The 24,369-nt window shown below is 52.2% G+C and overlaps 1 protein-coding gene across 2 annotated transcripts in view; it reads left to right on the top strand.

Annotated features, from left to right (window-relative positions):
• The first annotated feature begins 564 nt into the window (after nucleotides 1-564).
• Nucleotides 565-24,369, top strand: part of FBXO42 (F-box protein 42) — a 58,040-nt gene continuing 34,235 nt past the window's right edge. The window contains exons 1-3 of one of the 2 annotated variants that reach the window (XM_069874525.1): nucleotides 565-693; nucleotides 15,534-15,800; nucleotides 20,501-20,617. In XM_069874525.1, the coding sequence (XP_069730626.1) occupies nucleotides 579-693; nucleotides 15,534-15,800; nucleotides 20,501-20,617 (499 nt within the window). In that variant the 5' untranslated portion in view covers nucleotides 565-578. Of the gene's footprint in view, nucleotides 694-11,170; nucleotides 11,279-15,533; nucleotides 15,801-20,500; nucleotides 20,618-24,369 lie in introns of those variants that run through there. The other variant, XM_069874526.1, reaches the window with a different exon arrangement.

Here is a 24,369-nt window from a genome sequence, read left to right as displayed (position 1 = left end):
ATGGGGCAAGCTGGGCCAGGACCTCCAGGCTTCAGGAATGGGGGCAGATCCCATCTCCTCCACCTAAAGAGGCGGCCAGGCTTCAGGAATGGGGACAGATCCCATCTCCTCCATCTAAAGAGGCAGCCAGGCTTCAGGAATGGGGACAGATCCCATCTCCTCCATTTAAAGAGGCAGCCAGGCTGCAGGAATGGGGACAGATCCCATCTCCTGCATCTAAAGAGGCAGCCAGGCTGCAGGAATGGGGACAGATCCCATCTCCTGCATCTAAAGAGGCAGCCAGGCTGCAGGAATGGGGACACCAGAGCAAGGGCGAGGTGTGAGGAGGAGGAGCCGCCCTGCCACCTTCTTTTTTTGCATCCGACCTCCCCAACATGGCGGCTTCACCCCGCACGACCCTCCAACATGGCGGCGGGGAGACGTGCCTTGCGCCCCTCCCAACATGGCACCCTCCGCGTGCCAAGCTCCTTTTGGTATTATTGCGGGGGGGGGGGGGGGGTGGGGGGTGTGACCTCCCCATCATGGCGTGGGCACCACGTGACCCCGTCCCGCGGTCATGTGACGGGGCCGGCCCGCGCATGCGCATCGCGGCGGCGGCGGCGGGGAGGGAAGATGGCGGCGCCGGTCCCGGCCGTCCCCCGGGTGGCCCCGCGGCCCCGGCGCCCGCAGCCCTGAGGGCCCGGCCCGGCCCAGGTGAGCGGTGCCGGAGGGACCGCGGGATGGGGGGTTGGGCCTCCGTTTCCTTCCCCCCACCAGCTCCTTCGAGGGTGGGGGGGGGGGTGTGCCGTGAGGACAGAGCCCCCCTGCCGGAGCTGCGCGGCCCCGTGAGGGGCTGGGCCCTTCCCTGCCCGCCCGGAGAGCAGCCTCGGGGCTGCCTCAGTGCCCCAGGTTCCCCCCGGAGCCCCCAGGCTTCCTTCCCTCCCTCTCCCTCCACCCCGCGATCCCCCAGGCTTCTCCGTCCCCCTCTAATCCCCCAGGCTTCCCAGGATCTCCTCCCTGAAACCCCCAAGCGTCCTTCTCTACCTCCCACCCCGGTCCCCCAGGCTTCTCCCTCCTCTTCTAATCCCCCAGGCTTCCCAGGATCTCCTCCTCGAAACCCCCAGGTTTCCTTCTCTCTCTCCCACCCCGCTCCCCCCAGGCTTCTGCATCCCCCTCTAGTCCCCCAGGCTTCCCAAGATCTCCTTCCTAGAACCTCTAGGTTCTCCCTGAAGCCCCCAGGCTTCCCAGGATCTCCTCCCCAGAACCCCCAGGTTCCCCCTGAAATCCCCAGGCTTCCTTCCCTCCCTCCCCTCGCGATCCCCCAGGCTTCCCAGGATCCCCTCCCCAGAACCCCCAGGCTTAACCTACCACGCCCGAGGTTCCCCTCCCAAACTCCTAAGCTTCCTCTCCACAGTCCCTCAGCCCCCCAGCCCCCCCCCCCCCCCTTCCCCCCTGGTGCTTCCTAAACTGCCAGGTGTCCCCCCAAACTCCTAGGCTTCCTCCACACAATCCCTTCCCAAATCCTCAGGTTTCCTCCCCCGTTTCCCCACACCCCCAGGTTTTCCTCTCCTCCACCCAACCCCCAGTTTTCCTTCCTTCTCTTCACCCTCACCACCCCCTTCCCAGCCCCAAATAAACAACACCCCAGGTTCCCTGACCTTCCAGCCCCCAAGGTTTCCCCCTTCCTTCCCCAAACCCTCATGTTGTTCCTCTCCTCCAAGCCACAGTTTCCCCCCTCCCACCAAACACTCAAGTTTCCCTTCCCCTCCATCCCCAAACCTCCAGTTTTCTCTTCCTTCTCCCTTGGTCCCCAGGTTCTTTCGCCCTTTCCCTCCCAGGTTCCTTCCAATCCTCCCTAACCCCCCAGGATTCCCCCTTTTCCCTCCCTAACCCCCCAGGATTCCCCCTTTCCCTCCCTAACCCCCCAGGGTTCCTTTCAATCCTCCCCAACCCCCCAGGATTCCCCCTTTCCCTCCCTAACCCCCCAGGTTTCCTTCCAATTCTTCCCAATCCCCCATGCTTCCCCCCTTGCCTTCCCACCCCCCCACCCCAGGTCATCAACCCCCCTTCTCAACCCCTCAGGTTCCCTCCCTCTCCCCAAACCCCCAGGATTCCCCCCACGTCCCCTGTCAGCACTGGGCAGCCCGTGGCTTCCCCAAAGGCTCCCATCTCCTCTGTATCCGAACAAAGGTGAGGCTCGCTCACCAGTTTTCCTCCAATTATCTGTGTGCACCCACATCTCCGCTTGCATCCGCACCCCGCGTGCTGCTCGCCGTGCCCCTGTATTTGTTTTGGTCACGAAAGCTCTGTATTGAATCGGCAGTGGTGGCGAGTGTGGGGTTTATTAGCCCAGCGGGCTCAGGGGGGGTTACTCCCCATTGTCTTCGCTGATAAGCCCCCTTTGGTGCTCTGAAAACGGCTTTATTTATTGTTATTTTGTGTCACGGTGGGGCTGGGCTGGGCAGGGGCTCGCTCAGGAAGATTATTTCACGCTGCCCGAACCTCTCCAGGGCAAAGCATCTGGCTTTGGGCGTTCTCATCGGGTAGGGAATTTCTTAGGAGCCCCAAGAGCCGGAGCGCAGCCTTGGTATCTCGCTCTTAATAACCTAAATTCTAATTAATGCTCAGCAGAAGAACAAAAGAGAAGTCGTGCGAGCTGAAACGCATGCCTGCAGTACAGGGGACCGGTTCATTACGTGGGGGTCTGTGTTCTGGATGTGAGATAACCCAGCTGATTGCTGGGGATATTGTTTGTACTAAAAAGGCTTTAATTAGTGCTGATGAGGCTGCTCGCGCTGCAGGTCCGCAGCTGGAAGCCTTCCCCTGTCCTTAGGGGGAGGTGAATTAAAATAGATGACTTTGGTGACGCTGCTGACCTGGATTTGTAACCTGGTTGTGGCGAGGAGGCCTTTACCCACCCTGCCCTTCAGGAGCTGCCTCCTGCTGCCGCGGAATCCGAATCGCTGGCGATGCTGCAGCGTCCTACGAACTGCTTGGTGTTGTAGGGGCCACATCCACGCTGGGCGTTAATTCAGGAGTTGAGGGGCTCGCTGTTATTCCCTCATTTCCCTGTGTTCCCACCACCCTCTCTCCTTCCTTTTCCTTCGAAGAAAGGCCAAGCGCCAGTGGTTTTCCCTCAGGTTTGCCTTGGTGGCTTTCCCTTAATTTGGATTCGGGAGGGAGAGCAGGATTCCGGGCTGGTTCCAAGGCTGGGTGATGCCTGTGCTGGAGGAGGAGGAATCGCAGTGGTGACTGCGCCAGGTTCGATCCTGTTCACTGGGGTTTTGTGGTTTTGTGCCTCTGTGCTGCTGGCAGTAGGACTGCGTCCAGCAGTGCTTTGTGCTCCATGAAGGAGTGTTTCCTGGTGAATTTTCCTACTGCCTTACCCTGACGTGTGGTTTTCTCACCACATTTCCCGGGTGGTTTTAGGGTCTTCCTGGTGGTTTCACCAAGTGTTGGCTTTGCTCAAGCCACACTTTTTGCACGGTGACAACTGAAGTGTAGGGTTTAGATTTTTAATAGGCGTTTGCTACATTCTTTTGTCTCTGGGACTCAAATTCTCTGCATTTGGCTGTCAGAGAAGCCCAGGAAGAAATCTCTCCTGCGGAACAAATGTTGCTGCTGTGGTTGATATGAACGTCAGGATGGTTTATTGCTGGTGTTGAACATGTTTCCTTCAGCTTGGAGACTTCAAGCCACTGGTGCTGGTAGCTGCTGCATCAAGCAGCTTGTGGAGGGGCTGTGGTTCCCGAGGATAGCAGGGATCCACTCCTTAATCTTGGAAAATGTAATGCATATAATCCTTACGTTTAACAGAAGGAATGATCCTGGCTGTGGGATGAGGATGCTCTGCGCTGGCTGTGTTTCCAGCATGTGGCTGCTTTGTAAAGGTCCATTCTGGGCTTTGAGGGGGCACAGCCTGCTTCGTTTCCAGCCGCTTCCACAGGATGCTCTGGAAAAGGCTTCCCTCTTTCTGTGTAAACAGGGCTGTGCTCTGCGGGAAGTTCTTCCCTGTGTGTTTGGTCGTGGCAGCCTTTGTTGTGAAACATAGATTCGGGCTTTGCCTGAACAGATTGGTTAAGGTTGAACACAAATGAGCTTCCAGCCCTTGGCTTTAGCAATGCAGCATCACACAGGGATGGCTGTGAGCGCTTGTGAAAGGGCTCGGAGCCAGAGGTTTGGTCCAAATCCAGGTAAAAGCCCGGAAAAGAGGGTTCTGGCTCTTCCTGCAGGCAGGAGTTCCTTTTGGAGTGCATTTTCTGAGCCATCTGCAGTCGACGACGTCCCTGAGAGCTGCACCAGGGTGTCTGGGCTGCACTGCCATTAGCAGCTCCTGCAGCTTTGTGATGTAGTCTAGCAATTCAGGTCAAAATCCCTTTGGAACTCACTCTTGTCTTAGATTAAAGGAGAACAGGGTGACACATCCGCATCAAAAACTAGCTTGTGTTGAGCAAGATGCAGCAAATGTGGATTTTGCCTCCAGGAGCTGCAGATGTTCTCCTGGAGGAGATAATTCACATCGGACCGTGCTGTGGTGTGTATTCGCTTCCCCAGTTGTTAAATATTTCTCTCCACCAGCTGAACATCTACTGAAACATTTGGAACTTTGGAAGTGCTTTTTCTCCCAAGTTCAGGATGCAGTGATTTGCCACCCAGACCTGCTGTGTATCCTCATGTGTTTCAGACTAATTTTGGAGCTTTTGTCTGGCTTTTGTTCTGTGTTTGGGCAAATTTTGTAATAACGTGGGATTTTGAAGGCTTAAGGGAGTGTGGAGGAGCTGCTTGAAGTTGTCTGGGGCTTCTTAAGTAACTGGAGAAGAGGAGGTTCTGGGGAGACCTTAGAGCAGCTTCCAGTGCTGAAAGGGGCTCCGGGAAAGCTGGGGAGGGGCTCTTGATCAGGGAGTGCAGGGGTAGGATGAGGGAAATGGTTTTGAGCTGCAAGAGGGTAGATTGAGATGAGATCTTAGGGAGAAATGTTTTGCTGTGAGGGTGGGGAGGCCCTGGCCCAGGTTGCCCAGAGCAGGGGTGGCTGCCCCATCCCTGGAGGGGTTCAAGGCCAGGTTGGATGGGGCTTGGAGCCCCTGAGCCAGTGGGAGGTGTTCCTGCCCATGGCAGGGGTGGGACTGGATGGGCTTTGAGGTCCCTTCCCACCCAAACCATTCGCTGATTCTCACTGCATTTCCTTCGTCATTATCTGCGGAATTAAAAAAAACCCAAACCCATAAATAGGAAGGCAAACTCTCCAAGTGTGTGGAAACAGCAGCAAATCCCCATCCAGCTTGTCCGGTGGGTCAGACTGGCGCTGGTGAAATCCGTTTGAAACAATTGCTGGGGCTGCTGGGTTGTGTTTTCCTGCAGGTGGCTGAGCTGTGCTGGGGCTTCTTGCAGCCCCTCGTGCTGTGGTGTCCGGGTCTCTCGGTGCTTCAGCCCCGTTTCTTTGTCCTCTGAAGCTGTGGTGTGGACATGGAGCCGTCCTTCTTGTTCTATAATAACAAGGTTGCAGCGGCCCCCACCCTGTGGGCTGCTTTGCACTCTTATATCACCAAAGAGGAAAGCATTTACCTTTCCCTTCCCATCGGCTTCACCTTCTGAAAGACTTAAAGGAATCCTTTACTGCTGGCATAGGGGACATCAGTGTTTGCTGGGAGCTGGGTGGGATTTCTGGTTTATGGGAGAAATGTGTTCAGCACAGGCTGTAGTACCAGAAGAGCTCTCCCAGCACTTGCTGCCAGCACCGTATTGACAGGGAATACAAGCAATGCTGTCTAGACTGCCAGTCCCCACCTAACGCCAGCTCTGTGGGATTCTGAGCTCCAAGAAGTCGCGCTGCCTCAAAGCCGCTCCCACCTCGAAGCTGCCGTTTGCCTCTGCCCGGGTCAAGCGATGCCCTTAGACTGCAATCCCATCCCATGCTCCTGGCCCCTTCAGCACTGTTCTCCTCTCCACTGCGTTGTCCAGCACACTAGGGGCTGTAGATCCTCACGTTGCAGAGACTGGTGGGTGTTTGCCCTCTCGAGTTGATCTCTTCTGCTAAAACCCAGGTGGTGCATCCCGCCACGTTCTGATGGTTAAGCCCCTTCTTGGGTATCAAGCGCTTCAGCTCTGCGCTTGCTATTCTTAAATGTTGCTCTTTCCTTCCACCCTTTCTGGTTTTGTTAGCGCGTCTCTGTTTCCAGCTCTCCTGTCATAAATAAAACAGCGCTCCTGGTGCTATCTGGGTGTTCGTCTTCACCTGTTTTTTTCAGTGCCTGGTTTCTTCAGCACAGATGAGGGAGCCAGAAACCTCCAGAATTGTAATCCCAGCACTGGCTTGACCTCAGCTCCATGGTGCTTTTGTTTCCTTACCTGTAAAATGGGGTTAATTACTGCTGTGGTGCTGACGAGCCAGCCGAGGCTGCTGCTGTAAGGAGGCTGCGCTGTTGTAACCTGTGAAGGCGTTTAAGGTTGCACTGGGCAGGCACATGTGGGTTTTTCTAGCTGAGTAGATCCCTATTGATGTAAACTCCCACTATGAAGACAGAGAAAATATTTTCTTTATCATTTCAACTGCTGTTTAGCAAACAAACCTGCCTTTACATTTCCTTTGGTGCGATCCAGGCCTGCTCCTGGGCAGTATTTGCGAGATGGTTAACTCCACGGTTGGCAGCTTCCATCAAAGGCTTCGCAGCAGGAATTACACAAACCTCTTTGAAGGTGGCATATGAATTTGTTCAATGCGATCAGGTGAGTGGACATGGCAAAACCAGGTTTTTATTGTGTTAGACACACACTGAACGTCACAGCCAAGCAGCTCATCTGCTGGGAGTTGAGATGGAGAGGAGAGCACTGTCTGCACCGCTCGGGTGCTGATAATGTCTGTGTCGAGATGGTATTAGATATTGTGGTGCCCTGCTTGCTAACAAAGATGAAAACATTGCCTCACGCCCTGCTGCACAGTCAGCACTCGGGCTGAAAGCTGCGGAGATCGATTTAAATTAAACCTTGGCTACCAAGCCTGCAGGAATACATGGCTTTTTCCAGAACATCCTTCTTTTTCTGGCCTGAAAGTTAGTACCTTTGAGCTCATCTTTGCTTCGCTGTGGGTTGCTGGTGCCATAGATGTCTTAGCCAGTAGAGAAGCATTTTGGTTGTCCTGCTGCTTAAAGCAGCGAGAGGTTTGTTATGGTGAGGGAGGGGAGGCCCTGGCCCAGGCTACCCAGAGCAGGGGTGGCTGCCCCATCCCTGGGGGGGTTCAAGGCCAGGCTGGATGGGGCTTGGAGCCCCTGATCCAGTGGGAGGTGTCTCTGCCCATGGCAAGGGTGGGACTGGGTGGGCTTTGAGGTCCCTTCCAACCCAAACCATTCCATGATTCTGTGATTATCGAGCAGGAGTTCTCACTGATGAATCAGCACAGGCAGGTTTGGGTAGGTATGGAAAATCACATCCAGGCAGCTGCTGTCAAACTGTTTATCCTCAGTGTGTGTTACAACAGGAGAAGCATCAGCACATTTTCCTGTAAAACGCTCTATTTTCAAGCCTCAAAGCCTCTTATTTGCTCGTTCAGGGATCGTTCCCATGTTCTGGCTAGCAGGCAGCTTCCCCTTCATTTTGAAATGAATCGTGATGATTTGTTTTGCTAGAAATTAAGTGAGAATAATTTTAATTAAGGGTTTGCCGGGAGCCGGTAGAGGGAGCGTGTGAGCCTGGAATCCTGCTGATTTCCAGCCCTGCGGAATTGGGGGTGATTCCAGGCAAAGGGATGGATCGTAGGAGCAAACCGAGGTGCAGACCCAGCTGATTGTTGCACCCGCACAGAGCGGTTTTTGCAACGCACCAGATTGGGGTCTAAGGTCCTCAAATGACCCTTTCTGCCTCTGGAAAAGCCTGGCTGGGGCTGATATCCAGACTAATTCTGATGTGGTTGGAGATTCGTAGTGTTGTTTAGTGATTACTGAGATTTCAGAGCTGGAGGCGTTCATGTGGAGGCTTGAGTGTTTATCAGGAGACCCTGAAGAGCACAGTGCCCTGTGGATAAATGCCTGACCCTCCCTGATTGGTTTTTTATCCTAAGGATAAACGTATTTAACGCCCAGTGTGATCAACCCCAGGGCTAGTTGGCCAACAGCGCACATGTGAGCTCAAGCGGTACCTGAAGCAGTGATCGAACAGCTCATGCTGTGCCAGGTTACAGAGCTTACGGTGTCTAAAGGGTAATAAGGCTGTCAAAAAACTTGAAAGTCTTCTGATCCCCTTTGTTTAGGATGCATTTGGAGGGGATTGTTGGATACTGGAGATCTCAACTTGTTTATGAGTGTTCTGCAGGGATGGGTGGAGATGGAGCCATAGAACCATGGAATGTTTTGAGTAGGAAGGGACCTCAAAGCCCATCCAGTCCCAGCCCTGCCATGGGCAGGGACACCTCCCACTGGAACCTCCTACTGGATCAGGGGCTCCAAGCCCCATCCAACCTGGCCTTGAACCCCTCCAGGGATGGGGCAGCCACCCCTGCTCTGGGCAACCTGGGCCAGGGCCTCCCCACCCTCACAGCAAAACATTTCTCCCTAAAATCTCATCTCGATCTCCCCTCTTGCAGCTTCAAGCCATTCTCCTGTCCTGTCCCTGTACTCCATGATCCTCCTCAGCTTTCCTGGAGCCCCTTTCAGCACTGGAAGCTGCTCTAAGGTCTGCTATGAACCTTCTCTACTCCAGGCTGAACCATCCAAACCTTATTTTCACCAAACTGTGTTACGGAAAATATGTCTGGAAGGAATCGAAGTTACCCAGACTCAGGAATAAATCAAGCTGTTATAAGCTTCCAGCTTAAACCCATTACAGACTCGGTGCTTTTCCTTTTTGGTTTGGCTCTAGATTTGTTAATATTTCCTGTAGCTTGTTAGCCAATTGCAAGATTTTGTTCTGTTTATTCCATCAGCAAATTCCAGTGGCGGGTTTCACTGTGTGCACCTGAAGTGTGGTGTCGTTAAATTGCACTGTTTCCCTTTGTTCTCACAAATGGTACACGTGAAAAGTACCTAAAACACGTGCTGCCTAGGTCTGTGTTCCTATAATAAATCCAGAATAAACCTCATTTCTCATTCCCAGTGCTTTAATTTTGTAGGAAGATGGATCAGACAGAATTGACTTTTGGGCTGATGTGCAATAAATTTTACTGTTTAATTTTGTATTGCTACTTTTTTTTTTTTTTTCCTGAAAGCATAGAATCAAAGCAAGCTGAAAATCTGGAGCAGCTGAGGGTTGGCTCAATGTTTTCCAGGTGGGAGGGATTGCTGGTAACTCCAAACCTTTTTATTACACAAATGTCAATTAAATTCAGTTGTGATCACGCTGTTCTGTTACTGTGTGGTGCAGGTTAAATGGCACCATAAAAAAAAGTCAGGGAATTTGCAGTTTGGCTCTGGAGTTTCTGTAAAAACGCTGCTTTAACAGAGAAAACTGGCAGGGAGGTAGCACTGAAAGCTTAGTGTATTTGAATTTTCACTTGCAGGTAGAATTTAGGAAACCTGTGTCTTTGTGGCTGAAGCTAGGGCCTGTATGAAAGAAAAAACCCAGTTTCCTGTTGGCAGGCAGCTAAAGGGAAAAGCTGAGCTTCCCAGCGCTCGTAACTGCCTGGTTTGCCAGGATAAGGAGAGAAGCGCCGTGCAGGTGTCCCTGAGGTCTCGCTCCTTCGCCTGGACGAGGTGCTTGATGGTGGCACAGACAGGATATTGCTCAGTGCTCTGTTCCCAAAGCCTTTGTTCTCCTTTTATTGACTAGAATCTTATTTTCTCCCGTTGTGCAACTTGTCTAGCAGTTGGTTTTCCAGTGGGTCGGCTCCAGCTGGTGCCACTGGTGAATCATAGAATCATGGAGTGGTTTGGGTTGGAAGGGACCTCACAGCCCATTCAGTCCCACCCCTGCCATGGGCAGGGACACCTCCCACTGGATCAGGAGCTCCAAGCCCCATCCAACCTGGCCTTGAACCCCTCCAGGGATGGGGCAGCCACCCCTGCTCTGGGCAACCTGGGCCAGGGCCTGACTTGAATATTGGAACACGTGAAGCCCTGGCAGAGGCTGCCCAGAGAGGTGGTGGAGTCTCCATTCCTGGAGGGGTTCAAAAGCTGTGTGGCGGTGGCACCGGGGGACACGGTTTAGCAGCCACGGTGCAGTTGGGCTGGCAGTTGGACTGGATGAGGTTAGAGGGCTTTTCCAACCTCAGTGATTCTATGATTTAATAGTGTTTACCCCTGTCCCAAGGCTCCCACAGACCTTTCAGATCATAGAATTGTTTGGTTCGAAAAGACCTTGGAGGTTGAGTCCAACTGTCCCTGTCCACCACTGAACCATCCCTGAGCACCTCATCTCCTCATCTTTCAAATCCCTCCAGGCATGGGGACTCCACCACTGCCCTGGGCAACCTCTGACAGTGCCTTTTACTCCTGGGGTTGATCCTTTCACCAAACATTTTGCTTCTGCTGAGGAAGCAGTGCTATATTTTCCATCTTGCATCACGGGACAAGAGCTCGGGGCTTCTGCAGGGCCACTGGTACAGCAAATGCCAAACTGGACTTGAGGAAGGTGCCACCGAAGTCCTTAATGGCACAGCTGCACGGAACAAGCAAGAATATAAGGGAAAACAATCCTTTGTGGTGCAGATGGGAATGTTTTTCAAGGAAAGCAGCCCAAGATTTATTATTAAATGTGTCTGTGTGATGGAACAGGCTTTTGTTTAAGCTGGGTGAGAGATGAGCCCAAGAGGTCTATGTGTCCCCATAAGTGCTCCCCCGCTGTGCTGGAATAAGCAGTTGCAAAGGAGGAAGAAGACTCTAGGTTTGAAGCAGTTGCTGTCTTCCACCCCTAAATTAACGCTGTCACCCCTGATTGCTGAGTGCAATTAACTGTTCCGTGCTGCACATCCCTTTCCCCTTCCATCCAGAGCAGCCGGCCAGGGCTGGGCTTGTTCACACCCCTTTTTTCCCTGGTGAGAACTCAACTTGTCTGATGATATTTGGAGAGAGAGTTGTGTGTGGCATGTGAAAATGAGCATTCCCTCATGACTAACGCGCTCTGACTCAGCCCTGTTACGCGGCTTCTTGTTTTCATTCAGCAACTTTCCCTTGGAGGCTTTTTTTTTTTTTTCCTTCTAAAATCTGTTGACTCTTAAAAAAACCCAAAAAGCAGCCAGGTCAAAACCCCCGCGGGTTCAAGTGCTTCTCAAACTGGCTGCGAGCCGCGCAGAGGAGGAGGCAGCTCGGGATGGGAACCGCCAGTGCCACCCATGCCTGCAAACTGGGGTCCATGGGAGCCAGAGAGGTGCCTGCAGGTAGGGAAACCTCGGATCGAGACGGGATTTGGCTGCTGGGCTGCCCGAGGTGGCCACTGGGCTTCCTTAAAGCCCCGCAGGGCTTAGTTTTTTGCCTGCATTTAGTATTTTTCATCCGTTTGTTCCGCTGCAGTGGATCATTTATTTTAGTGAAATAAAGAGCAGGTTCTGAAATCATTTGGGAAGAGGGGAGAGGGAGAATTGAAATGCTCTGAAAGAAGGAAAGGGGGTTATAAAGTGTTTTGCAACCGGCAGAGTTGCAGCTTTTGGGAAGGGCCAAGCGAATTCGATCGGCGCTGGCAGAGCTCCATTTCGATTTCCCTTCGAGCGTGCCTTTACGTGTTGTTTTCAGCTGCGATTCCCCCTCGGTGCAGCTTTAGGGTGATTTCTGAACCCCACAAAGTGTTCCTGCTGACAGAATAGTAAAGCAGTTAAGTGCAGGAGGGGCTGTAAGGTGTTAAATAAAAGGTGTTGCTTCAAGGGAGTCCTGTTGGGCTTCACAGCGATGGGTCCAAGCACGGACTCCTGTATCCATCCCGGCGAGTTAATTGAATTGCACACCCTTTTGGATGAGACACAACTGCTTACATCCCATCACTGCGGCTTTTTAAGTGCTCAGGGATTAATTTTAGCCTGTGTACAAACCAAAGCCTGTCTTGGTGCAAGAAGAAAGCACCTTCAGAGCCAGGACGAGTGAGAAAGCACCTACTGCATCCCCCCTAAATGCAAACAGGACAGAAATGCTCTGTTCTGCTCATCAGATAGTGATTAAAAACACTGGCATGGGATTTTTTTTCTTGTGGATCTACTGAGTAACTGGTGATGGGAGCTGGCTGGGATGCTTTAGCACTTTTGTGCCGACTGCCTGGGTTTCTTTTTCCTATTTCGATGCTAAAGCAGGGTTTTAGGACAGGGCTTTTGCTCCTTTGCCATCTAAGGGTGGTTATTCCCGTCCCACTATTCCCATGGCATAAGAGCAGAACCTGCATCCGCAGCAGGTCGAGCTTGCAGGGTTATTTTGACAATGACTTCCCTTTCAGGAGTTGAGTTGATTGCCAGTTGTGTTTCCCTTAAGAAAAATAACATAGCTGGGCGTGAAAACTTGGCAGGGGGTTATTTCTTATGGTGAAATGTTTAGAAAACGAGGATCCAGCAGAATGGATGCATTTTGAATATTTATAATGTTATCAGATGAAACCCAGTGCAGCTTCTCCATCCCCAGATCTGCTCTTGGGAGGCATCGAGGGGTTTCCCTGCTCCTTCTGCATTTTTAAAATGAGCTTTAAAGATGCTTTATCATAGAATCATTTGGTTGGAAAAGACCTTTGAGCTTATTGAGTCCAACCATCCCTGTCCACTACTGAACCATCCCTGAGCACCTCATCCACCAATCTTTTAAACCCCTCCAAGGACTGGGACTCCACCACTGCCTTGGGCAGCTGTTTCAGTGCCTGAGAGCCCTTTTGGTGAAGGAATTTTTCTTGATGTCTAATCTGCCCCTTTTCTGACCCCTGAGCCGGTTTGCGTCTGTGATTAAGTTGCTGTGTTGTTGCTTCGAAGGATTGAAACTGGGATTTTATAACTGGAAAGAGCCCTGACTGGCCAGAAACACGTTCCTGCCCTTCTCAGCTGCCTTCCTCTGACAGGTTTTGTGTGGTATTTAAAGGGTAAATCAAAGCTGTTGGGAAATACCCAACCTTTGCTTCCAGACCTTCCTAGCACAGCAGATGTGGCATGTGAGCCTGTCGAGCCCCGGCGTATGTTGGAGCTGTCAACCACCGGTGTCCCGTTGGACTCACTCAACGTGTTCCGTTGGGTTTCCTCGCACGTTTTTAGGGTGTGAAGCACCTGGGTAGATGCTGCTCCCTGTTTGCCCAAGCCCTGAGACTTGAACTGACCCTCATTCCCCCGACCTCCCTGCCTTGAGCAAAACCGCATCCCGAGGCTGGAGAACTGGGAGCCTTTGGCTTCCTGCCATGCTGTGTCAGGATGGGAATCGGCACATGCGCTTCATGATGAGAGAGGCTTTTGCTTGGAAAAGACCCAACTCTGTGTTTTGAAATGATTTTTTTTTTTTAGTGCAGCTCTTTTTTTTTTTTTCTAGTTTTCCATTCCTTAATCTTTGGGAATTTGTGTTATCTGCTGTGTAATGCGGTTTGCTGGCTTTGTGTCAAAGCGTTTGGGTTCCAGCCTTCCTCTGTCATAACATTGACTCCAAGAAGGATTTCTGACATGGGAAAACGTGCCAAGCATCTGTTAGGATGATAACTGTGAGTTCCGTTTTGACGGGGTTTCTCCCAGAGATTGACAGCCCTTAGGATTTTCCAATGCTGCTTCCTCAGGGAACCTGACAGAAGCAGAGAGTAATGCTGTCAAACATAATTTTTCTGAGCATGAATCAGTTGTCATGGCAAGATTTCTGCTCCTTGTCTCCGCTGTCTGCTTTTCCCAGGGCTCTTTGGCTCAGTGTATGCTGGGATGGGAAAACCCTGGGTTTAGCTGGAGAAGAGGATAGAGTCTGCATTGCTGGAACCTTTTAATAGCTTAGTTTATTCCTGATACTGGGTAACTTCGATTCCTTCCAGACGTATTTTCTGCAATACTGAAAGTTTGGTACAAATAAGGTTGGGGAGAGAAGCCTGGAGAAGAGAAGGCTGTGGGGAGACCTCGGAGCAGCTTCCAGTGCTGAAAGGGGCTCCAGGAAATCTGGGGAGGGGCTCTGGATCGGGGAGTGCAGGGAGAGGATGAAGGGAATGATTTTCAGCTGAAAGACAGGAGATTAAGATGAGATCTTAGGGAGAAATGTTTTGCTGTGAGGGTGGGGAGGCCCTGGCCCAGGTTGCCCAGAGCAGTGGTGGCTGCCCCATCCCTGGAGGGGTTGGAGGCCAGGTTGGATGGGGCTTGGAGCCCCTGATCCAGTGGGAGGTGTCCCTGCCCATGGCCGGGGGTGGAGTTGGGTGTGTTTTGTAGTCCCATCCAACCCAAACCACTCCATGGTTCTATGATGAGGTGCAATATTTTATGACTAGCATGGTGCAAAATGCTTGTATTTAATCATGTAGGGCAAGAAGTCACCTTGAGGAGCAGGTTTGCTTCCTGGGCTCCTTGCAGGTGGGATTTGTCCCATGGACAGTTTTGATCTGTATCCCATTGTCCTGGTGGATCGGGGAGCTGGGGATGGCTGGGCAGCCTCTGCCTTGGGGAGTTAGGAGTGATGTAAAAGCTGAGACCTCGCCCTATTTTGGATCCTTCATCACAACATGCTGTGCTGGGAAAAGATAAAAAGGGAATTTGTTATTGTAGTTTCTGGAGAAGAAGGTCCCTGTATCACCTTTGTGGGCTGTCAGTTTGGTCTGAGCTATCGATGCATGTGCAGTCACGGAGCAGTTGCATCCCTTGGTCTTCACTCAGTGGTGCTGGAAGGGAAAACTCACTGCTCTCCACAAAACAGGTCGGCTGCTTTTTAAGAAATCGGGTCCAGGGGTTTGTTTTGCAGCGACAGGCTTGGGTTTAGCTGCCGGCCACGCCAACCGGCTGGATCTGACACAGCTGCTTGTTACGATAGATTTATTTCCCGATGTATTTCTGTCATCGGTTCATTACCTTACACTTAAGATGTTCTGAACAGCTGGAGATGCAAGATTTGATATTCCAGCCTTTCACTGGCAGTAAATCCTGGGAGAGTTTCTCTTTCTTCACCTGCTGTCAGTGAGCAACTTCATGTGAGTGTTCAATAAAAGAAGAAGGAAGTGGGTGTTAAGGGAGAACAGGACATGATTTTTTTTTCCCCCTGTGCTGCCGAGGCGTTGCTGGGGTAAAGCGGGCTTGCTGGCAAAACTGGTTTCGCAGGGGAAGAAGGGCTGCAAAGCTGTTGCTTCAATCCTGCCTCGCCTCCAGTTACGATTCGGTGGGGATCCCGTTCCTGAGCCCTTTTCCCAGCTCTGTGGTGCAAACCAGCCGAGGCTTCTGGCACAGCAATGTGATGCTGTCTGGTGCCCAGCGAGTGAGCAGGGCTGGAGAGGCTCCACCAGTGGGTTTGCTTTTGTTTGTCTGATTCTGTCTGTCTGCAGTGGTGGGGCAGATGAAGTAGCCTGGGAAAACACTGCACCGATGGAGAGCAGATTGTTCCTAGACCACTTCCCACCTGCTCCAAAGCTCTCGGCTTGGTAGAGCTTGGGGACCCTTGGTGTAGGTGCATTTCTGATCCTGTGAAATTGCTTTGTGACCTTACTGTTGTCTTTTCCCTCCTGTTAAGCTCTGAAGTGGAATGCCATGGCCAGTTCCTCGGACAGTGAAGATGATGGTTTCATGGCCGTGGACCCAGAAGACGCTGTGGTTGAAGGGACGATGGAGCAAGACGATGAGCCACATGCTGAGCTGGAGGTCGAGGAGACCAGGCACAACAGATCAATGTTGGAGCTCCCAGAAGAGGTTTTGGAATATATCCTCTCCTTCCTCTCGCCGTATCAGGAGCACAAAACTGCTGCCCTTGTCTGCAAACAGTGGTATCGACTCATCAAAGGTACAGCCAGCTCTAGTGACAGGGTGTTTGTTTAATTGTGGGCTCACAGCTGCTTTTTGCTTTGCTTCAGCCTCACCTGTTGCTTTCCCCCTTTGACTCAAAAATTTGGTTTCTATAAAATGCCAAGAAATAGGTACAGCCACCAGATCGCTTGCTTTGCTGAATAATGGTGCAGAATTGAGCCCCCTGGCCTCTTTTGAACTTCAAAAGAGTGAAACCCGTTTGGTTGTGCTGCATTTGAATGCCCTGTGTGCAGTGCTGGGGTGCAGCGCTCTTGACCCTGCATTCGGGCTCCCTCTCTACTGCACAGCAGACCCCGTTACCAGCGTCCCGTGTCTAATGTGGCTGTAATTATGCTTCGTTTGTGTCTTGCTTAGTAATTAATGTTCCCGAAGCTTAAGCTTTAGGCTGGAAACAAAACGTGTCTGGTTCTTACAGCTCTGCTGAAGATAAGTAGGATATAAAATCTATATTAGTATAGATCTACATATTCAGACTTCCTGAAAGAGTAGCCCTGAGGCACAGATCCTTCGTTTTGCCTCTGCACAACATTAATTCTGACGCCTTATGAGGATATTTTAATGCTAGATGTGTGATAGAACAATAGGTAGGTGAAGTCTGGAGAAGAATACAAACAACGTCATCTCCCTTGGTGTTTTTTAATACATTGGATGATTTCTGTGATGTTTTGGTTGGGGAAGTGCATTTAGATTGCAAGCTTCATTAAAAAACAAGCAGTTTAAGAGACCACAGTTAAATTTGTAGGAAATGAGGCACGCTGCTGCACAAGGGTAGCTTGTTCCTCCTGAGAAGGCAGAGCAGGCATCAGGTGAGAAACGCCTTTGGCAGCGTGTGGGGTGATGCCTAATTTGTGGAGTTCTCTGTGCGTGTGAAAACATTGCTTGGATTCCAAGCATTTTCTGCTTTACCCAGATTTAAGAGCTGGGGTTGTTCAGCTTGGAGAAGAGAAAGCTGTGGGGAGACCGCTGGGATTGTCTTTCCTGCACGGCTCTGGGGACCAGCTGCCGGAGGACCCCAGGCTTCATTTTCTCTAAAGCTTCCTGCTCCTTATCCCAGAGTGTGATTTCTTGCTGGGGTGTTCCTGACCCGGGGCTTTCAGTAAGCAAATCCTTGGGAAAGAATCTTGGCAGGTGGCGGCATCCTCAGCGCTGCCATAGCGGATGCTGCCGAGCGCTGCTGAGCTGCTGCAGTCCAAGTCTTCACCAGAGCCTTTTCTTTCCAGGCTCGGGCCGCTCTCAGCACACAGAGACAGAACTCCTGCAGCTGTGGGGCCAAGCTGCTCAGGAGAGGAGCTGTTGTTGCCCAGATCCTCTCCCCTGCACAGCAAAGGAGGAATATTTCCACCTAACACACTCTGGGTACCATCACCAATGTTTCCTCTCAAGTTTATTCTAGGTTGTTGTGCTGTAGCTGCGTGCAGGGTCTTAAAAACTCATTGTTGCACCTTAGAGCAGCTTCCAGTGGTGAAAGGGGCTCCAGGAAAGCTGGGGAGGGGCTCTGGATCAGGGAGTGCAGGGAGAGGATGAGGGGAATGGTTCTGAGCTTCAAGAGGGTAGATTGAGATGAGATCTTAGGGAGAAATGTTTTGCTGTGAGGGTGGGGAGGCCCTGGCCCAGGTTGCCCAGAGCAGTGGTGGCTGCCCCATCCCTGGAGGGGTTCAAGGCCAGGTTGGATGGCGGTTGGAGCCCCTGATCCAGTGGGAGGTGTCCCTGCCCGTGGCAGGGGTGGGACTGGGTGGGCTTTGAGGTCCCTTCCAACCCAAACCATTCCCTGATTCCATGATATAAAGACCAGGTCTTTGCCAGGAGAGGAATGCGAGTTGAAGCCCTGTGGGGTCTGCGCATCCTCCCTGTTTCTTTGCTTTATCATCCACAGCCAAACACAATCCCTCACTTTGCTACCATCTTCCGCATGATTTCTTGGGAAAGCAAGAGAGCTGGAAAGCTCCCCGTCCCTCCTTGATGCAGTGTATTTTCCCACTGCTGGGCTGTGATATCCTACTCTGATATCAGACCTGTGGCTCCACTTCTCCTGTTTGCACCAGGCTTGCCTTGCAGCTGGCCCTGCATCCATCCTTCCACCGAGGGGGTGAAACACACCAGGACTTGTTTCCTGGTGGGTTTGTCTCCATGCAGTGACTCTGCATTCATTTTCACTGGGATGATACAAAACCTTCTATTTTTTTCCTCAAGATTTCAGGATAAAACCAGGCTTGGTGGCAAAACTCGTTCCTTAAATGCTCTCTTTTGTACACGTTCACAGCATCAAGACACGCACATCAGAGCAGCTCATCCTCCCTGTGCCTTTAGCCTGAAAATGAGTAGAGAAGCCTGAAGCTTGCACTTAAACCCTCTCTCGTAGCTGTAAATGGCACAGTAAACGCCTCTCCCACCACCCTTCCTCTTGGCTCTGCTCTTCTCCCACATCCCCTCTGTGCTTTGAGTGGGAGCCACTGGAGTTTGTGGACTGGTTTTCCCCTTGGGAGCTGAGGGGAAGGTGCCCTTGATGATGTTGTGTCAACAGAACAGCCCAAAGGAGGGAGGGGAGGCTCTCTTGTCCTGTGCCCGAGGTGGTTGCATCAGATGTGGTCCCCATGCGCTGGGAGGTTCTCTTGACTGAAGGAGAAACCTCCCCCTTAGTTGTTGGTTTGCCCTTGACAGAGCTGTGTGAAAACCTTCCCCGCGGCTCCGTTTTCATCGTCTGCTAGAAAACACCAGCAAGTTTTCAAAACAGTTGAAGTTCATAATGCTGGTGCTGCTCCAGGGTGAGCTTCCTCACTCGAGGCCTCCTCAGGGAGGAGAGCTTTGTGGAGCTGAAAGGAGCCGTGAGCCGCAGCCAGGCCTGGGCTTTGCAAGGAAGGGACACGAAGGTGGTTGTGCAGCTGAGACCCTGCAGACGTGTCAGGGTGCAGGGCAGCGGTGGAGTCGCCATCCCTGGAGGGGTTTGAGGCCAGGTGGGATGGGGCTTGGAGCCCCTGATCCCGTGGGAGGTGTCCCTGCCAGTGAACCTGGGGGTGCTGGGTGACAGCGGCTGAACACAAGCCAGCAGTGGCCTTGCTGGCCAAGAAGGCCACCAGCTCCCTGGCTTGGCTCAGCTGTGGTGTGAAAATGCTTTTCAAGTGTCCACAGCCCTTGAGTTGCTGCTCGGCTGAGCTTTCTCACGCGTGTTTGTTCCTGGAGCAGCATTGAGAGATGCAAAGGATGCATCTGGAATGACTAAACACCTGGTGACTGCCCCCAAAAGCAGCTGAGGGAAAGAATCCTGGAGTGAAGAGGAGGGATGAGCAGCCCAAGGCACAATGTGCTGTTGGAGTGAGTTGTCTGAGTCTCAGGTGCCGAGCAGTGCTGGGCGACCCGGCCATTTTTACACCAATGACAGCAAAAAAAAGAGTTTAATTGTGAACCTCCTTGCCACGAGGCAGAGGGGTCGCTTGAGGTAACTGCTAGATTTATTTGGTTTGGGTTAATGTTTCCTGTCTATCAGGATACATCTGTGATGAAACCCGACTGCTGGGATTGCATTTCCTGCACGGCTCTGGGGACCAGCTGCCGGAGGACCCCAGGCTTCATTTTCTCTAAAGCTTCCTGCTCCTTATCCCAGAGTGTGATTTCTCGCTGGGGGTGTTCCTGACCCGGGGCTTTCAGTAAGCAAATCCTTGGGAAAGAATCTTGGCAGGTGGCGGCACCCTCAGCGCTGCCGTAGCGGATGCTGCCGAGCGCTGCTGAGCTGCTGCAGTCCAAGTCTTCGCCAGAGCCTTTTCTTTCCAGGCTCGGGCCGCTCTCAGCACACAGAGACAGAACTCCTGCAGCTGTGGGGCCAAGCTGCTCAGGAGAGGAGCTGTTGTTGCCCAGATCCTCTCCCCTGCACAGCAAAGGAGGAATATTTCCACTTAACACACTCTGGCTACCATCACCAATGTCTCATGTTTATTCTAGGTTGTTGTGCTGTAGCTGCGTGCAGGGTCTTAAAAACTCATTGTTGCACCTTAGAGCAGCTTCCAGTGGTGAAAGGGGCTCCAGGAAAGCTGGTGAGGGGCTCTGGATCAGGGAGGGCGGGTGTAGGATGAGGAGGAATGGTTCTGAGCTTCAAGAGGGTAGATTGAGATGGGATCTTAGGGAGAAATGTTTTGCTGTGAGGGTGGGGAGGCCCAGGTTGCCCAGAGCAGTCGTTTCTGCCCCATCCCTGAGATGTTCAAAGCCAGATTGGATGGAGCTTGGAGCCCCTGATCCTGTAGGAGGTGTCCGTGCCCATGGCAGGGGTGGGACTGGGTGGGCTTTGAGGTCCCTTCCAACTCAAACCATCCCATGATTTGTCTTCTTGGGTCTGTTAGGGGAAGAGCTTCTGTTCTCCAGGGCCGTGGTGAGGGGCAACAGGCTTGCATTGCAGCAAGGACGGCTGAAACCAGCTCTGCGAAGGCACCAACTTTGCACAAAGGCTTCACTTTACCAAACTAGGGCTGACAGACATGAGAAACGTAATAAATCAGTGAATGTTGCTGATCTTCTGTGTTTGCAGAGTCCCTATGTTTTATTCTCTTTAATCCCCCGAATTCTCACTGGCACATTTTTAATCTTTATACAGGGGTTCTTTATAAGTGCTGTCACGCTGCTTGTGTAACTGTGCAGGCCGGTTTATTCCTAACCTGCTCAAAATTTTGCTGACATCTTGTTTTTCCCTAGGTGTGGCTCATCAGTGCTATCACGGCTTTATCAAAGCGGTGCAAGAAGGAAATATTCAGTGGGAGAGTCGCACTTACCCCTACCCCGGCACCCCGATCACACAACGCTTCTCGCACAGTGAGTATCTGCTGGGAAAAGCTCTCCTTGCCCTGATTGAATGCTGTGTCCTGTGCTTTGATCACAACAACCCCGAGCAGCTCCAGGCTTTGGGAAGAGTGGCTGGGAAGATGCCTGGAGGAGAAAGACCTGGGAGTGCTGGGTGACAGCGGCTGAACACGAGCCAGCAGTGGCCCCGGTGGCCAAGGAGGCCATCAGCATCCAGGCTTGGCTCAGCCGTGGGGTGGCCAGCAGGAGCAGGGAAGGGATCGTCCCCTGCACTCAGCACTAGGGAGGCCGCACCTCGAATCCTGGGGTCAGTTCTGGCCCCTCACTCCAAGAAGGACCTGGAGGGGCTGGAGCACGTCTGGAGAAGGGAACGGAGCTGGGAAGGGGCTGGAGAACAGGGGTTGTGGGAGCGTCTGAGGGACCTTGGGGGGTTTATTGTGGAGAAGAGGAGGCTGAGGAGAGACCTCATCGCTCTGTGCAGCTCCTGGCGAGGAGGTTGTGGTGAGGTGGGTGCTGGGCTCTGCTCCCAAGGGACAGCGATGGGATGAGAGGAAATGGCCTTAGGTTGCACCAGAGCAGATTCAGATTGGACATCAGGGAAAAATGCCTTTACTGAGTGGGTTCTCAGGCCCTGGCAGAGGCCGCGCAGGGTGGTGGTGGAGTCTCGATCCCTGGAGGGGTTTTAAAGATGGGGAGACGAGGTGCTCAGAGAGAGTTCAGTAGTGGACAGGGATGGTTGGACTTGATCTCCAAGGTCTTTTCCAACCAAGCGATTCTATGATTCGTGCCAGGGCAAGGCCAGGAGGTGCTGCAGGCAGCTCTGGTGAAGTCATTGTGCTCTTCAAAGATTTCTTTGTCCTCGTAAAGAGTAAGAGAGGCACTGCTGTTCATGGCTTGGTTTTGAGCAGCCGCATCAGTAAAGTGCTTATTAATGACTTGTAGATTTGCAGCCTGGTGAGCTTTAAGGCTAGAGCTGACCTGAAAAAGGCCTAAATATTGCACTGCAGATCACTTTGCTCTTTTAATTTATCCTGCTGCCCACCTGGGGCTTGCTCTGCGTGTGCTGTGGTTGCGCCGCATCCAGGATGAGTTGTACCAAAGCCACTGTCCTCGAGGCATGTAATCAGCCTTAGCCTTGCTACCTGACCTGGCTCTGGGCAGCCCTTGGTTGCTACAGAAGCGTTATTAACGCACTTTGTGCACAGAAAGCTAATCTGGATTAATTTGTTTGCTGACTTAAACTGATTTCTTTCGAAGCAGTTTTCCAGATCTGTGATATCTTCTCTCCCTACAACAAAGCCTTGCGTGTTTGTGGGTGGATTCCAGTATTGAACCGAAGCTACAAATCATTCAAAGCAGGAATTCAAACGGAATCTCTAAACCGATGACCTAAAATAATTAAGATGCGGTGAAGTCAGAGCATGTTTGAGGAGGGGCAGTGAGGGAGGAATCAGACCCCTTTTTTAGGGGTGAGTGATTTGCAATGTTGGTGGGAAGACGTCATCGAGCAGGCATGAGATGTTTGAAGCCAACAGGCAACGGGAGCCAGTATCAAAGAAGCAGTTGGGGCTCTTTCTCTTCTAGGATATATTAGAACCATCCCAGAAGTGCCCACATGGAGCATGAGGGGGCAAGTGGGAGAGGTTTAAAGAGTTAGAGGTCACTGTGGCTGCTATCGGTGCTGAAGGGAGGAATAGAAAACCTGTTTGATAAGGAATAATTAATGGAAGTCGCTGTCATCTCCTGGGAAGGGAGCGTTTGGCAAGGTCTTTGATCCTGTGACAGCTGATAACAACTTTATGGATGAGCTGCAGGTTTTCTAAGGGGTTTCAAGCCACGGAACGTTATACAATGTCAACAATGCTATTTTTTAGATACAAACTTACAGGAAGACTTACTTCATGCCTGGCTTTTGGGGCTGAAAACCAAGTATAATGAACCTCCTGAGGTTCAGCAGGGCCAAGTGCAAGGTCCTACAGCTGGGTCAGGGCAATCCACAGTTTCAGTAGAGGCTGGGGGATGATGTGATTGAGAGCAGCCCTGAGGAGAAGGACTTGGACTGCTGGGGAAGGAGAAACTCAACATGAGCCGGCAATGTGTATTCACAACCCAGAAAGCAACCGTGTCCTGGGCTGCATCCAAAGCAGTGGGGGCAGCAGGGAGGGAGGGGATTCTGCCCCTCTGCTCCGCTCTGGTGAGACCAAACCTGGAGCCCTGTGTGTCCAGTTCTGGAGTCTCCAACACTAGAAGAAGATGGAACTGTTGGAATGGGTCCAGAGGAGGCCACAGAGATGATCCAAGGTTGGGAGCTCCTGCCATCCGAGTCCAGGCTGAGAGAGTTGAGGTTGTTCAGCCTGGAGAAGAGAAGGCTATGGGGAGACCTTAGAGCAGCTTCCAGTGCTGAAAGGGGCTCCAGGAAAGCTGGGGAGGGGCTTTTCACAAGGACGAGGGGAAATGGCTTTAAATTGGAAAAGGGAACATTTGGTTTAGACATTAGGAAGAAATTCTTAACGATGAGGGTGGGGAGGCCCAGGTTGCCCAGAGGTGGCTGCCCCATCCCTGGAGGTGTTCAGGGCCAGGTTGGATGGGGCTTGGATCCAGTGGGAGGTGTCCCTGCCCATGGCAGGGGTGGGACTGGATGATTTTTGAGGTCCCTTCCAGGCCAAACCCTTCCATGGTTCTATAATGTTTGCTGGAGTCATCTAATGCTTTTTTAGCCCTGACTTATGAACTTACAAAGATCATAGCAGGGCAATGACTCATGGGGTGAAATAACTGCCCGCAATCAGAGAGCGATGTCAGGAGGTGCAGGAATGTGAAAACAGAACAGCAGCAGAGGAATGCTGGCAGTTGTGCCAGAAATATCGATCCTTTGATGGAGGAGTGACTCATTTTAAATGCTGATTATTTTTGCTCCGTGCAGTCTGAGGAGCCTGGCACCAGCGTGATGACTCATTAAAGCAATTCTGTGCACTTACCCTGAGAGGCACAGGAGAGGTGAGAGCTGGAATGTTGTTTGTTTTACAGGATGGGCAGCTTTTCTCTGTGAGTTATGGCTCTTCATGTCACCGACCCTGCTTAATATATCGCTGCCTGTTGTCTGTGTCGAGTCCCGGAGCTGCCAGGAGCAGGAACACCAAGCTTTAGGGAGTAAAGGGATAAGATGTGTGATGTTCTGTCCCCACCCCAAGCCATGGAGGCAGTTATAGGGCTGAGCTTTCTGAGAGCTGGTACAGTTTTATCATGCTGCGACTTGTGGCATCACTGATTGTAAATATTGGTGCCAGTCAGCGGGACCGGGCGCTTTCATCTGCAGCCCTGCCTGCTCGGCGCCGCTGTCCTGCCGGCTCTCAAGTTTGCTCCAAAACCCAGCCCTGTGCTGGGGGAAACGGTGCCAGCAGCATCGGCTTGGTGTGGTGATCCTGGGAGCGCCGGGAACGCCAACCCTAGGGGCTGCCGCAGGGCTCTGGTGCCATTCTTACCCGAGGGCTGCGTAGCAGTGGGCTTTGGGTAGCCACACTGACTCTTTGCCCTCTCTCTGATGGGGAACACAATGCAAGTTTGCGGATGACACTAAGCTGGGTGGGAATGTGGATCTGCTGGAGGGTCGGGAGGTTCCAAAGGGATCTGAACAGGCTGGACCACTGGGCTGAGACCAATGGCATGAGGTTTAACAAGGCCAAATGCCGGGTCCTGCACTTGGGGCACAACAACCCTGAGCAGCTCCAGACTAGGAGAAGTCTGGCTGGAAAGTGCCAGGAGGA

This window comes from Phaenicophaeus curvirostris, chromosome 22 (genome assembly GCF_032191515.1).
Source record: "Phaenicophaeus curvirostris isolate KB17595 chromosome 22, BPBGC_Pcur_1.0, whole genome shotgun sequence".
In the NCBI taxonomy this organism is placed as follows: Eukaryota; Metazoa; Chordata; class Aves; order Cuculiformes; family Cuculidae; genus Phaenicophaeus; species Phaenicophaeus curvirostris.
Note: the sequence above shows the minus strand (reverse complement) of the source record. Positions and strands in the feature narration are given on the sequence as shown.